General features: G+C 42.3%; 1 protein-coding gene across 1 annotated transcript; it reads right to left on the bottom strand.

Annotated features, from left to right (window-relative positions):
- Positions 1–767: 767 nt before the first annotated feature.
- On the bottom strand, positions 768–14,722 carry LOC308175813 (uncharacterized protein C14orf132; the record flags this gene model as incomplete). The annotated part of the gene is made up of 2 exons (XM_080550369.1): positions 768–995; positions 14,696–14,722. 2 exons carry the CDS (start codon positions 14,720–14,722, stop codon positions 768–770), a joined length of 255 nt encoding a protein of 84 aa, XP_080406495.1.
- Positions 14,723–15,365: the final 643 nt, after the last annotated feature.

Here is a 15,365-nt window from a genome sequence, read left to right as displayed (position 1 = left end):
AATATGTTATGGACAAAATATGGAATAGTGTATATATTTTCTGTCTACCATATTATGGTGGACAGAAAATATATACACTATTCCATATTTCAACCTTTGGCAGCACTATACATGTACACTATGTATTATATGGTTATAACACGACCACCATATAACAAGTATTGATTTCAGTTCATCAGAATTTGTAAACTGTTACTTGTCTCCTTAATGATTGACAAGATGCAATGGAGAGTCATTCTCTCCTCTGGGTAAATGTAGCCTTAACGCAGTTCTAGAAGCTAATGTTCCAGTGAATTGTCCTGCAACTTTCTGGAAACTCTATATGACCCTAACCATAACCCTAATATGACCATAACCCTAACCCTAATATGACCCTAACCATAACGCTAATATGACCCTAACCCTAACCCTAATATGACCCTAACCCTAACCCTAATATGACCATAACCCTAATATGACCATAACCCTAACCCTAATATGGCCCTAACCCTAATATGACCCTAACCCTAATACGACCCTAACCCTAATATGACCCTAACCATAACCCTAATATGACCCTAATCATAACCCTAATATGACCCTAACCCTAACCCTAATATGACCCTAACCATAACGCTAATATGACCCTAACCCTAACCCTAACCCTAATATGACCCTAACCCTAACCCTAATATGACCATAACCCTAATATGACCATAACCCTAACATGACCCTAAACATAACTCTAATATGATCCTAATATGACCCTAATAAGACCAGCCTTGCCCTCAGAAAGTGAAGGCGTAAACCACACCCACAACCACGATGTTCCCTATGGTGGCAGTGATGGCGATCCACAGCCAGATGGCGTCACGGGACATGGGCTGGGGCTCCTCCTGCAGGCCGTGGGCGGTAGAGGCGGCGTGGACACTGGCTGAGGAGTTGAAGAGGGAGTGGTCGGTGCTGTAGTCATCATTGGGCGATGAGTCCATGAAGGCCCCTGTCATGACCGGGATCTGGGAAGAGAGAGATGTGAAGGCTATTAAATGGAAATAGAGAAAAATACCCTTATGATTACACGTTCCTGTTATGTACTGTACTGTGTACCCAAAACACTTCCTCTGAATCACCAGTCCAATAACCTCATCTCCTTCTGTGTACAACCGTCATATTATCTACATATTTCAGTTATCTTTCTTTTGTCAAATACTTGAAGAAGTACATAGTCTGGTTGGAAACGTTTTTTTGCTACATATTCACTTCAAATGCGGAACCCTTATCTGAAGGGTGAGGTTATTTGAAAAGGCATAAGTTAAAATGCTCAACCATTTTACAATTTTCCATTCAAATGCATCTACATACATCAGCCCAATAGAGCTCTCAGGTCTTCTGACTCTGGTTTTCTCTGTGTACCACATGTACAAAACAAGAGATTTGGTGAGGCTGCATTCTCATTTTATATACTGTACAGATAGAGGACATCATCTCACATACTGTACAGATAGACAATCACTAGAGAAGCAATAAAGGAATAGTTCACCCAAATGACAAAGATACCCCTTCTTACGGACACTTTGCAAATGTGTTGCAAATGTTGTGCACATACTGTGACAATACGAATTCTCAGCTATAGCTAAACCAGTTGTAGGTTGTTAACTCTCGTGGTTTATTCTTTATTGGTTCATTTGGGTGAGGGTTACACTATCTCTCTCCATAACATAACCCTGTCAGACATCTTCTGAAATCTTCTGAAACCAGTCCAATCACTGGCTCAGCTGCGAGTTAGTAGGCTTTTTCCACTAGGGAGCATTCAGTCATACACATTTGATTAGAGAAGACATAATACACATGTATAGGCAAGTCTGACTGAATGACATGGGTCTGTCAGTTTGTGGAAGGTGTCCTTGATGGGTTTCATCAAGAAATGCAAGGATTCTTTATAAAATCCACAAACATGCCACCACAACACACAAACACATAGATAAACATACACACACACACAGACAGCCACAGACCTTTACCCATGGAGAGATAAGATAGTATGGCTATGAAGACAAACAGTTCAGTCTGAATGAGAAATGGGGCACAGACATGCTCATTCATTCATGCATCGGATTACATTTGTTTGGCTCCAAATAGCCATTAAAGTGCTATGTTCAGGGTAATAGAGGTGTCTGTCACAGCCTTAACGTCTTTGTGAAATGGCTTTCTGGGCTGAACAAATGGATCTCACATATTGGCTCCCTAGTGGAAAAAGCCTACTAACTCGCAGCTGAGCCAGTGATTAAGGGACATTAACAAGATAGCATTCAGGACAAACCCAGCCAGACCACCTGGATTCAGTACATTTTATGTCCCAGCACAAAGTGTATTCTTCATCAATGTCACCATCTCTTTAAATGTAAACATACATGGAACATGTGCCTCTTTTCAATCACAATCTCCCCCCAAAATCTGGGATTTTACTTGAATGGGGAAGGATCTGTGCCGCTACCTAAACTGAATTGAAGAAATTCAGCAATTCTGAATTGGAAGAGAGGACAATGGAACTGAATTATTATTTATTGTTAAAACCAAAACCACTTCTAATGCTCATTTTATTTTGTTTGAATACAGTTAGAATACATTGTACTACAAATGATGTATCTCATACCATATACCTTTTGTTCAAATATGACCACTAGTTGTACAAAGAAGAAACAAAGCATTTCAAAATAACTCCCTTTTGAGCGAATATCAAAGCGAATCTTAGATGGGTCAGAGAAAGTCCCACCTACGTATGGCTGTAACACTCCAGCCTGGTTCACATGTTAGACAGCACTTTCTCCTTACAAAACACCTGTCACAACCAGTTAACAGGCACTACCAGGCAGATTCTCAAAGAAGCCCCCAGTCTGATGTCAGAAATGGTATTTTAAGTGCTTTCTGTTCACTAGATGATCTCCAGTCCTATAGCTGGCGGTTGCTGAAAGAAGGGAAATGATGTTACTGCATTCTACAGACAGCTACAGGAAAGTTAAAAACCCCAAAGCTGCTGTTTGTTCAATGGAACCACAGAGTACTAAGCACTTACTGTACATGTTAGGGTTAGTGTTAACCCTGACACTACACACTCCCATCAACTGTACATGTTAGGGTTAGTCTTAACACTGAAACTACACACTCCCATCATCTGTACAGTTCAGATGCTGGGAAAGATACGCTACACTGTGATACTCTCTAAAGCAGGGGTTCTTAAACGTATTACTCAAAGGTCTGCATCAGATTTTTATTCAAGGTCAGAGGTCCAGAGCGATTGGTGATAACAAAATAACATTTAATCAGCTCACTTTAAGCAACATACACTCAAGTTCAAGACAGTCAAGATAGTCAAAATACATCCAAGCCTAGTGGGACTATTTGGGGCAATTAGGGTATTTAATATTGTATTTATGTATTAAAAGCATAAATCAAAGCACAAATGTAATGTTACAAGAAAACATTATCAAGAAAAGCTTTTAAATTATGCAAATCAATCCTACTCATGTTATCTAGCAAGCAAATAGAAATCAATATTTTTATTTTGTTTTATCCGTATTGACGGACCGTGGTCTGGGGCCTCATTTATAGAACGTGATTAGATCAAATTTTTATCTTACCTGTGTCGTACGTAGAAAACCACGTCAACGTAGTGATTTATACAATGTCAACGTGACGTCAATTTGACCGTGGAAACGATCGTAGCTCTACGTCGAGTATTCATTTGCTTACGCACATTACCTACTGGTTATGCGGAGTTATTACAGGCATGTGAGCCGCACTGGAAAAACGTTGCCTACTGTAATTCATGCGAAGTTTAAGTGGCTCGTAATAAAATTAACGATTTTCCCCCTAAAAGGTGTCGGGCATAATTTTGGCGTGCGGTGTGCTCCACAACATTGCGCTAAGCCATGGACTGGTGCTGAACCCACTGGACGTGAGAATGGATCCACAAGAGCCCTCTAATCCGCCACCTGATGGAGCAGCAGCCCTGACCAAGGCGATAAGGATAAGGCGCCAGCTAATACAACGCATTTAAGGTAGCACGTCAATAACAGCTCATTAACACAATGTAGTTGATGCACACATAAAAAAAATAATATTCGGACTGCATGCTTTCAATGATTAAATTATTCAGATGAGTGAGAACTCTACAGATTTTTTTCAACTCTTCTACAATTGCATTAGCTGCATTGCAGAGGTCTCGCTGTGTCTGGAGGACCTCGTCATTGAAGACATTGGGGGTGGGACGACTGCCTGAGGTGGAGGGCCTTTCCTCTGGAGGTGTGGGGGATGCTGCCGAGGCCGTTCGCCTTTCCCTCTGCTGTGCGGTGGCCTCGCGCTCCTTGGTGACACGCGCTACTTTCAATGCAGGCTCATCAGTCTCCTGCGATGCTGTAAATAAAAATGTACATTGTTGAAACGACCACATGAGATGTCATTATTTAATTGGATTAATTTTAATTGGATTAAAGAAGTTCGGTATTAAGCCCTGTTATAAGGTTATTTACGATCATATGGGTCCATATCAACATTTTGAGTTTTATGACCTTCTTTAAATAAGCACACAGGAAACTCACCTTCATCCACCAAAAGCTCTGTGTCGCCTTGTGATGAAATTCCACCAGTTGCACATGGCCCCAGGATGGAGGCGATGAGCTGGTCCCTTGTAGACAGCTCCGGTGCGCCTAGTCCTCCTCCTGTTGCCAGCACACTCGCTTTGTGGTCCGCGATTCGTTTCTTGGCCTGAAGCTTCATGTCAGCCCACTTTTTCCGCAACTCCGCCAGTGTTCTCCCCCCTTCTCCAACTTCATTCACACTGGCAGTGACACACTGCCAGGCAACAGCTTTAGATTTTGTAGTGATGCCACTATTGAGGCTGCCGAACAGCGTCTGATATCGGGCATCGATCTCTGATAATAGACAATCAATCTCTTCCTCACTATAATTTTTCTTTTTGGTTCTTTCTGCCATCTTGCTAGTCAAAGGTTCTGCTCAACACCTCAATCAAGCCTATTTATAGCACTTGACTTAACTGAGCCGCTATAATTGAGCCGCTATCACAGGGCGTTAATACAAACCTCATTCACCTGTGTTCAATTCCAAGTATATTTGGTATTTATAGAAGGAAGCACGTACGCAATTTTAAACCATCTCAGCCCGTTTTATAAATAATGCTTACGTCCGTTTAGAAAAATGTGCTTACGTGAAAGTCAAAGATGATGTTCAAGTACTTTTTTTTATAAATGAGGCCCCTGGACTTTGAGAAGCCCTGGGGCCTCATTTATAAAAAAGTACTTGAACGTCATCTTTGACTTGCACGTAAGCTCATTTTTCTAAACGGCTCACATGCCTGTAATAACTCCGCATAACCAGTAGGTAATGTGTGTACGCAAGGTATTCACCCGACATAGAGCTACAATCGTTTCCACGGTCAAATCGACTCACGTTGAAATTGTATAAATCACTACTTTGACGTGGTTTTCTACGTACGTACGACACGGGTAAGATCAACATTTTATCCAAAGTACTTTCTATAAATGAGGCCCCAGGTCTAAACCGTCTCAACACACTGCACCGTCAGCGGGGATGTTTCAGAAATTGTCCTGAATGAGTGTGCGTGTGTGTGTGTGTGTGTGTGTGTGTGTGTGTGTGTGCGTGCATGTGCGTGTGCGTGTGTGTGTGTGCGTTCGTCCACTCAGTTTAGCACCCTGCAATAGTTTGTTTAGTTTGTCACATTTATCTTACAGGGAGGCATTAGATTGGATTCAACCTTTTCATCATTGCACAACGAAATGTATGTTTTGCTCTGGGCACAGGGTCAGCCATAGTCAGCAATTAGTGCCTTGGAAAATCCCTGGAGCAATTGGGGGTTAAGTGCCTTGCTCAAGGGCACAACGGCAGTGGTAGGCACCTTAGATATGATGCCAGCAACCCTCCAGTCACCAGCTCACATGCAGCTCCTGAGGCGGGGATCAAACCAGCAACCTTCCGATTCCTAGCCAGCCTCTCTAACCTCTAGGGCTAGGCTACCTGCCTCTCTAGACTACCTGCTCTCTAACCTCAAGACTACCTGCCTCTCTAACCTCTAGACTACCTACCTCTCTAACCTCTAGGCTACCTGTCTCTCTAACCTCTAGGCTACCTGCCTCTCTAACCTCTAGACCAGGGGTCGGCAATTAGGTTTGGCCTCGGGCCCAAAAAATGTTTAGCCACTAGATGGCGGGCCCGAACATAATCAAAGGATAATTTAAGTAATTGATTGTTAACAAATGTGACACGTTCTAATGCTTTGACTTTTCTTTCGAGAAATGTACACATCGCTAGTCAACTAACACAGCTTGTTTTGTGAGCCTGCTAACAATGTAAAGTAGTGTTATAGTTAACTAGGTAGCAGTCCAATCCATTTCTTTGCAGTATAGGCTTGACTAGCGAGTTTGTGTTGTGATTCTCAACAACATTGAAACGTAGTTTCACCCTTTTCCATAGTTTTGAATAATAAATGTGTGGACTGACGATGTATCGCAGCCTAACTTATTCTAATAATTATTTAACATACTTTTATTCTGAATGATTCCCCCCTCCTCCAGACAAGGTCACATTATTTATTATTGGATTGGTTGTTTGCGTGTCGGGTGAAGTTAGCTAAACATTTAACCTGCCAGATGGCAAGAGAAACATAATGTCACTCTCCAAAGGTCTAAAGAGGAAAGTTGAAGGTGAAAACAGGCCATTTAAAGAGGAATGGACAGCGAACTATACGTTCATCCTACCTGTCAATGCAAAGCCGTTGTGTGAGACTCACATCTTCCCTGCTCACAATGTTCCCTTTCTATACATGCGAGTCGTCCTTTTCCTCAATGAATGTGATAAAGACGCACGAGAGGAATCGATTGATGCATAAAAATAAAATTAAAAAACTGCCTGCGGATTAAAGTGACGTCAATATCACCAGATATCAAGCAAATAGTGACCGATGGGAGATGCCACTTTTCACATTAAGTGAGTACCAAGCCTGTCGTTATTGTATTTAATAACCTAATTGTATTTTGTATATTTTGAATGAATGGCTTATGGCTGTACTTATTATCCCTAATAGCGCGTTTGCTCTGTCGTTTCAGGAGCATAGGCCTACCACCACTTTTGCGCCGATTTTGTTGTCAATGTTTTTCAGAAAATTAAACAGAATTTGCTTTGTTACTGTTCATATGTGTGTTGCAGTCACATACGTAAACATTACGTTTGAATGATTTAATGAGCTGATGTTATTTTTTTCAAACCACACCGCATGTCGGCTATTTCAGCACCACGCACCATGTCCACCTACTTATGATTCACGGGGTTCAGCGTCAGTGCACTTCGGTGCACCCCGCTGCCTGATTGTCTGTGTCATTCACTCTCAACATGAATAAAAGTACAATAAGCATTATTCAGGTGGTGGTAGATTCTCTATTCGGACATTATAGGCGCGGTGTGGGACTGTCGGTCCGATATTGTAAAAAAAAAAAAGAAAAAAAGTGGATTCTCAAAATAATCTGCTGGGCCAAATATTATTGGTGGCGGGCCAGCAATGGCCCACGGGCCGCCTATTGCCGACCCCTGCTCTAGACTACCTGCCTCTCTAACCTCTAGACTACCTGCCTCTCTAACCTCTAGACTACCTGCCTCTCTAACCTCTAGACTACCTACCTCTCTAACCTCTAGGCTACCTGCCTCTCTAACCTCTAGGCTACCTGCCTCTCTAACCTCTAGACTACCTACCTCTCTAACCTCTAGGCTACCTGTCTCTCTAACCTCTAGGCTACCTGTCTCTCTAACCTCTAGGCTACCTGCCTCTCTAACCTCTAGGCTACCTGCCTCTCTAACCTCTAGGCTACCTGCCTCTCTAACCTCTAGGCTACCTACCTCTCTAACCTCTAGACTACCTACCTCTCTAACCTCTAGACTACCTGTCTCTCTAACCTCTAGGCTACCTGCCTCTCTAACCTCTAGACTACCCGCCTCTCTAACCTCTAGACTACCTACCTCTCTAACCTCTAGGCTACCTGTCTCTCTAACCTCTAGGCTACCTGCCTCTCTAACCTCTAGACTACCCGCCTCTCTAACCTCTAGACTACCTGCCTCTCTAACCTCTAGACTACCTACCTCTCTAACCTCTAGGCTACCTGCCTCTCTAACCTCTAGACTACCTGCCTCTCTAAATTCTAGGCTACCTGCCTCTCTAACCTCTAGGCTACCTGCCTCTCTAACCTCTAGGCTACCTGCCTCTCTAACCTCTAGGCTACCTGCCTCTCTAACCTCTAGGCTACCTGCCTCTCTAACCTCTAGGCTACCTGCCTCTCTAACCTCTAGGCTACCTGCCTCTCTAACCTCTAGACTACCTGCCCCCCATGCTGCATGCTGCTAATGTAACTAATTTTCTTTAGGAAAAACCTTGAATACTACAATAAGTCTATAAGACATCATACACTTTAATTTACCTCAGCAAGGCATTTTTCTTAACACTTTTAAAGGACCTGTACTGCATTTGTATTACCCTCTGAAACACCCACCTTCCATCACTCCACCAACATACTAATGTGAGACAAGAAAAATACGCTTCTTTTTCAGGTTAGGGCGACAACACTATTTCGCTTAGTGTACTGTATGCCATACTCTATTAACTCATCTTGAAAATGTGTTGCAATTATTGGATTTTTGCCTTACAATCCATAGCCATGGCCTTGTTCCACAGCATTTGATGAGTGCCTCAAACTAATGAGCATGGTGTGATATTCATGACAGGAATATCAATACTGAAACATTGAAAAGTTTCATTTCAGTTCAGTAGCGGTTCTATTTAGCGAGCCACCATTTCTCAGGCCAGTTCAAATGAGTGTTATCCCATTACTGAAGATGGCGTGTCGTGCCCTTGACAAAACAGAGTCAGCCAGCTATTCTGCCTCTCTCTTGTTCCAAATCATTCATCTCCTTAACAGCACTGTGTCTGCCAGGAGTCCAGCTCCTCTCATATTCACTCTGGGCTGTGGCAGAATCACAAAACACTGTACTCATCACAGACTTATCATTGTTGCCTTGGGAAAAAAATCCCAAACGTTCTCACTGTTTTCCCTGCCACGCAGATAAGAATGTCTTGTGGGTATAACACAATAAGAGAGTGAATGTGGACTGTTATTTTACAGTCCGGTACCTGGACTCAAGAGTGTAGCTAACCAGTAGTGTAGCTGACCACAGCCCTGCTGTAGAGGGTCAACCTGAGGACAGCAAGATGACATCGCTGAAAAAGGAGAGCATTGACTGGGATACTGCACAGCTTGTGTCTGGAGTCTTCACGGTAGTATGCAGCCAGCAGGCACCTAACCCTACCTGACCCTACCTGACCCTATCATCATAGAATCATACAGAGGTTACAGAGTTAGCTAGCTGCTGCTCAGAGGGTCTGCTGCTCCACATGATGTCACACTAACCACACACACACACACACACACACACACACACACACACACACACACACACACACACACACACACACACACACACACACACACACACAGAGGAAGGAATATTTATTTGACTAGAGAAGCTGAATGAAAAAAGGCAAGTAAACAAAGACAGAGCAGCCATATTAACCAAACTGAGCTTTTATTTCCCTGAGGATGGAGTGTTTTCAGGGAAGTGCCATTGTAGGAGTCTGACATCAGTCAGGGTTACGTCAGGTCAGATGTAAACATAATGTGACAGCAGCTGGTGAAACTGAAGTCGGCAACCAATCAAATTGTTCAGACTTCTATTCTGAAAATGTTAAATAAATGTCAACATTGTTGAAAATCAATGACACATTCGCTAGTCATAGGAGTGAGGAAAAGAAAAGCGCAGATGGCTGAATCATGGAAACCAAAACCCTAAACTGTAATGTCTCCATATACAGTGTCATCCATACAGGGGTCATACAGGGGTCAACAATAAACAACAACAATAAACATTGAGGTGTTGAGGGATACCTGCCCACCTCTACACTTCAACATGGACGGCTTCATCATGTGTCCTTCACACTACAGTGGAGATCAGAGAGAGCCACAGTGAGTGCCCTACATTGCTGTTAGCCATTGCAATGACCCAGAGAGGACTCCAGACACTCCCCCTGCCCTTGGCCTCCTTTGAAAACACATGAGACTCCGATTTGCAGGGCATACAAATCCCCTTTTATGAGCTTGCCTCAGTGAGAGGCCAAGCCTTCTACCAGCCAGGACTGAGGAGCTGGAACAAGCGGCTTGTTACGTATGATAGAATTGGTATGTTTCTATTATGTTTTCTATACTCTTTGATAATATGAACCCTAACCCTAACCTTAATGTTGTGTTCATTATAGTCATTGCTCATCATCATTGACTGTTGTATTCCATGTATGTTGTATTGTTTGTGAGAGTGAGTTCATCACATCATTCTCAATATTTAGTGTGCATCTCAGTCAAGAATGTGTGCCTATCTGTAATCTGTAGTCAGGGTTAGGGTTAGGGTTAGGGCACCAGATAGGGTTAGGGTTAAAGTAGGGCACCAGATAGTGTCCGGCCAGTGGGTTTTGTTTAAAAACCAGCAGACTGCTGACTGGGACACAGATGCCTTCTTCTCTCTCTCCTGTCTCTTGTTTCTGCTCCTGAGATTTTTCCTGAAGCAACCCCTGCCTCATGGCTCATCAGCAGTCATTAGTCATAATAGTTAGGTGTTACAGTTCATTTCCAACACATATGTAGTACTGTATTGTACATCCTGGCATGTCTCGAGGCACTGACAGTACTCAGTATTCAAACTCTCTGTGATGGTCATATGTGATTACTGTATAGCTTCACATGAAGCAAGGGTCAATGGTGTCATGACCAGACCACAACATCTTTACAGAATATTTTACAGAAAAAGTAAGTAAAACTAAGATCTATTCCATTCTAACTGCATAAAAGCTATTTCTGGGTAATGATTAAAATACACAGTAAAAGCACATTAAAGCACATTAAAATGTCCTTTCATCTGTGAACACTTGGACAAGCAACTTGCATGCTAATGTGTGTGTGATACTTTTCCATGCACGCTTAAATGTGAAACTAGATAACATGTGGATTAGAAACGCAGTAGATCACTCTGGTCAACAACCATTGTAGATCCTTGAAAATGAACATCCCTCCATCCATATCATTACTTTGCATCTACCCTCCTTGGGGATTGCTTGATTTTATGTTTTAGGAAGTTTTGTGCCAATGCCCATTAAAACACTTCAAACAATGCTTGGTTGGTTCTTTAACAAGAACATAGTGTATATTTTGTTTTGTGCCTTACAGCTCCCTTATTTAGCAAATACTTTATAGGGTTGAACATTTTTATAACTAGCTCTAGCAATATTGACATTAAAATGTTGATATGTTGATTGACATAAAAAATGTATACATCGGTATTTCACCCTGCTTTGTAAGATAAAAGAATACGTGGATTTGCGAAAAGGAAAGTCCTAGTTTATGCACATGCATGTTCACAGTGCCTTTGCTATTAATAGAGACGAATAGAAGAAAACTCGGAGGCCGGATGAATAAACAGGATTACATAATTTGTGGCCATGGTCTCATTTGTTCACTTGACCATGCCTGTTCAAAGGGCCAAAATATATATTTTAAGACATTTTTAAGTCCATTAAGTTTGGAAATAGCCTGCTTAGGCTATTTCTCTTTGCAGCTCTGAGAGAGAAAGGTCCCCCTCTGGCTACAGAAAATGACTCACTAACTCTGTGGTATCCCCCACAATGCACTGCCATTCCCATTTGCACTCCAATTTGCATTCTCTACAGGGTAAACAACCTACAAGCACCATGAGTGCACAGCCTAATTTATTCACAAAGGCATTCCAAACCATAGTTATTATCAACACAATCACCTTCTCTACAGAGATAGAGTACGATCTCCTACTAACCCAGCTCCAGTCTGTCTGGATCAGATAGTTATCATTTAATGCAATATATATTTCATACAGCCCTAAAGATGTGTCAGAGGTTACCAGAGAAGCAATAAGATACCCAACACACATCTTCTAGGGGCTTCATTTGCTCTGTGGGCCTCTTGTCCTCCGCTGCACCATGCAGGCGTTAACCCCGGAGAGATGTTGACAACCGGCAGTGTTCAGCCCTTGTCTGAACGTTCACACGTTCACAGGGCCCAGCAGCTAGAGCATGGCTATAGCCAGACGCCAATACTCTCTCCTAGCTAATTACTGTACTCTACACACTCTGCCACACCCTAGGGCTTAGGGCAAGGCAAACCAGCTCTTGATGGGGAAATAATGAATAAACAATTTGCTGATGGTTTGCTGGTGCCAAGGACACAAGGTGGATGAGGTTGGTCAGGTGGTGAGACCTGAGAGCAATCAGACATGAGGGTCCGATGTGACGGAGTACATCCTCTTCGAGGGGGGGGGGGGGGCTGCAGCACTCACTGTATGTCTAAACCCCCTGGCTGACTGACCGTAACCCCCCACGCCCACAACCATATGAAGTATTATTTTGTTCCAGACTTGGTTTCATCCCAGCAGCAGCTCAGCCCACCTTGTCCACAGCTCCACTGCCATGCACTGTCAATAAAGCAGCAAAATAAATAGATAAAAGTCAAACGTCATTACATTTAGAGATACTGAATATTGCACTAAATCATTACTGCAGTTGGGTTTCAGGAGATCAGTCTTTGTTAAATGCGACCAAACCACTCTTTGGGTTGTTTCGTTGTTAAAAGTGACAGTGGCCATAGGCACTGACTGAGCAGAACAGACACATCATTGCTAGAAGACGACCCAGACAATATCTCTGACATGAGATAAATGGAAGGGCTCTGTGAGAAATAATTATAATCTTGATTATAATCTGTCAAAATAAATAGAGCCCAATATGAATTTACATCAAGGGCACAGTATGAAGGATACCATTAAAGGGACAGTCTTGGCTAAACATTAGAGGAAACGTTATACCGATAACAGCATAGTAAATATAGGAAATATACTGTATGCTACCAAGCCTACAAGTCAAATTAAGAGCAACATAGATGACTACATTACTGTCTTATGATGCCCTGTGATTTTAAACCAACATGTAAAAGACTAAGTAGAGGAATATACTTAGGAAGAGAATGTCTATTCTTAACATCTCTACGACACTTTCTGTAATGTTATTATTCCTGGTTGGGTACTATCCAAGGCTCTGAGGCTCGTAAAGAGAGGCAGCGTCTCAAGCATTAATATTGAAGTGACTACCTCCTGCCTGTCAGGGTGAGACGGCTCTGGGCTAAGAGCTTGGAGAGAGGCGGGCGGAGGTGCTGCTAACAGAGACTAATGGAGAGCTCTCTGAAGGTGGCAGGCTTGGTGTCAACTCTTTAATGACCATCCTTTGATAACTTGAAGACCCAGTATCAGAACACCTGGCTTGCAACCAAATTGCAATCAGTGATAGGGAACTCCATGTTTTCAGCTCACATGAAAAGTGACAAAGTCATAAATGCATTTGTGTGACATCAGGTCAAGGTTCAGGCTGACATCATATCTGCCTCCCAAGCTGCAATCTCACCTACATCTTCATCTCCAACTCCCCTTGACAAGAGCACATGACAAACAGGCATGAGATTAAAATGGTCCTCTCTCCTCCTTGCCTATATTGCCAATGGCAAATCACTGTATTCTGTACATTGCCTGTACAAATGGCTGTATTGAGAGACATGGCCAATTTCCTGTACATGCATGAGAGCAGCCATGAAGACATCACACAAAAAAAGCTCAAAAAGCAAGTAGACAAGTGGAAAGACAAGGTAAGCTGTACATATACAGTAGCAGACACAAGTTTGGACACACTTTCCCATTCAATGGAATGGGGAAGTGTGTCCAAACTTTTGGCTGGTACTGTATAGTGTAAAATAATCATCTTTAATTTGAATAATTGTTGCATGAAGACCTGTATGCTGACTGCTGAGAGTAGTGGTACAATTACTGAATCACTCATTTGCTCATTTGACACTTGCGTAGCCATTAGGGAACCTTAATAGCTATTGATCAACTTCAATTCTATTCTAATTGAATATATATAGATCTGCGCTGATTAAACGATGGCATAACCTACTGATGATTAGAAAGTTACAACATCTCTGGTGTAATAAATACAATGATTATGAAAACAACATTTTGGATTTTGAAAAGAACAACAAAATAAAGGAAAGCCTATGCTGGTGATATTTTTCACTCTCTGAATAATTAGGATAGGCCTACGCTATTTTAATGATCTTATTTAGTAATTCAAATTAACTTGAATTGATCTGCTCATCTAAAACATGTCCCATTAAAACGTGTTAAACTCAACAAGTAACGACACTTGGTACGACGACAGGTATCAACTTATTACGATTCAAGAAATGCACTGAAAGATTATAGCTTGTAATGCATTTATAGACTTTTTGTCAAGTGTCTGCAAAATGATTCAGCTTGACAACAGCATGAGAGAGCAAACTGCGTAACAGAAAAACTTCGCAGGTACAGCTACTTTCCTTTACCTCGCTTATTCATTCCATACAGGTGCCTTATTATCACCCTTATCAAGCTTCGGAGACCAATCTTTGTGGGTGAACATGATATGAATTTTCAACACATGCATTCTCTTGATTGATACAATACGCCACATCGGTCTTACCTGCGCAGCCATAAATGAGAGATCCATGGTGATCGTGTTTGAGGACACCGGTGTCTATCTGGAAACAGTGTCGAGTCCTTTTCTGCGAAAGGACATCAGAATGTTTCTCCCATCAAAATAGCAAAATAGCCCTGATCCAGTCAATCTTCAGCTCTCTGTAGAGAAGACTATAATGTCTGGTAGCGTGTTGTTGGATAAGGAGACTGAACCCTTACAGAGAGAGAGAGCGCAACAGCCTAGAGAGAGAGAGAGACAGAATAGAGAGAGTTTGTGTGTGTGTGTGTGTGTGTGTGTGTGTGTGTGTGTGTGTGTGTGTGTATGTGTGTGTGTGTGTGTGTGTATGTGTGTGTGTGTGTGTGTGTGTGTGTGTGTGTGTGTGTGTGTGTGTGTGCGTGCGTGCGTGCGTGCGCGTGCGTGTGTGTGTGTGCGTGCGCGCGCGTGTGTGTGTGTGTGTGTGTTTTATTATCTGGAAAAGTATGGGATCATGATATCTCTTAGCAGATACTGTAGCCTGATTTCTCTGTATTTGTTTATGAACTCTAAGTGCTGATCTAGGCAAGTCTAATAGTCTCTTAATGGCACATTTTGGAATAAAGGCCTACAATACAAGAGGGAGAGAGAGAGTGCTTTGTAAACCATGTCAGCTTGCAATATTTAATGACGGCGGGTA

Source organism: Nansenia antarctica, assembly GCF_963989245.1.
Source record: "Nansenia antarctica genome assembly, chromosome: 1".
Lineage (NCBI taxonomy): Eukaryota > Metazoa > Chordata > Actinopteri > Argentiniformes > Microstomatidae > Nansenia > Nansenia antarctica.
Note: the sequence above shows the minus strand (reverse complement) of the source record. Positions and strands in the feature narration are given on the sequence as shown.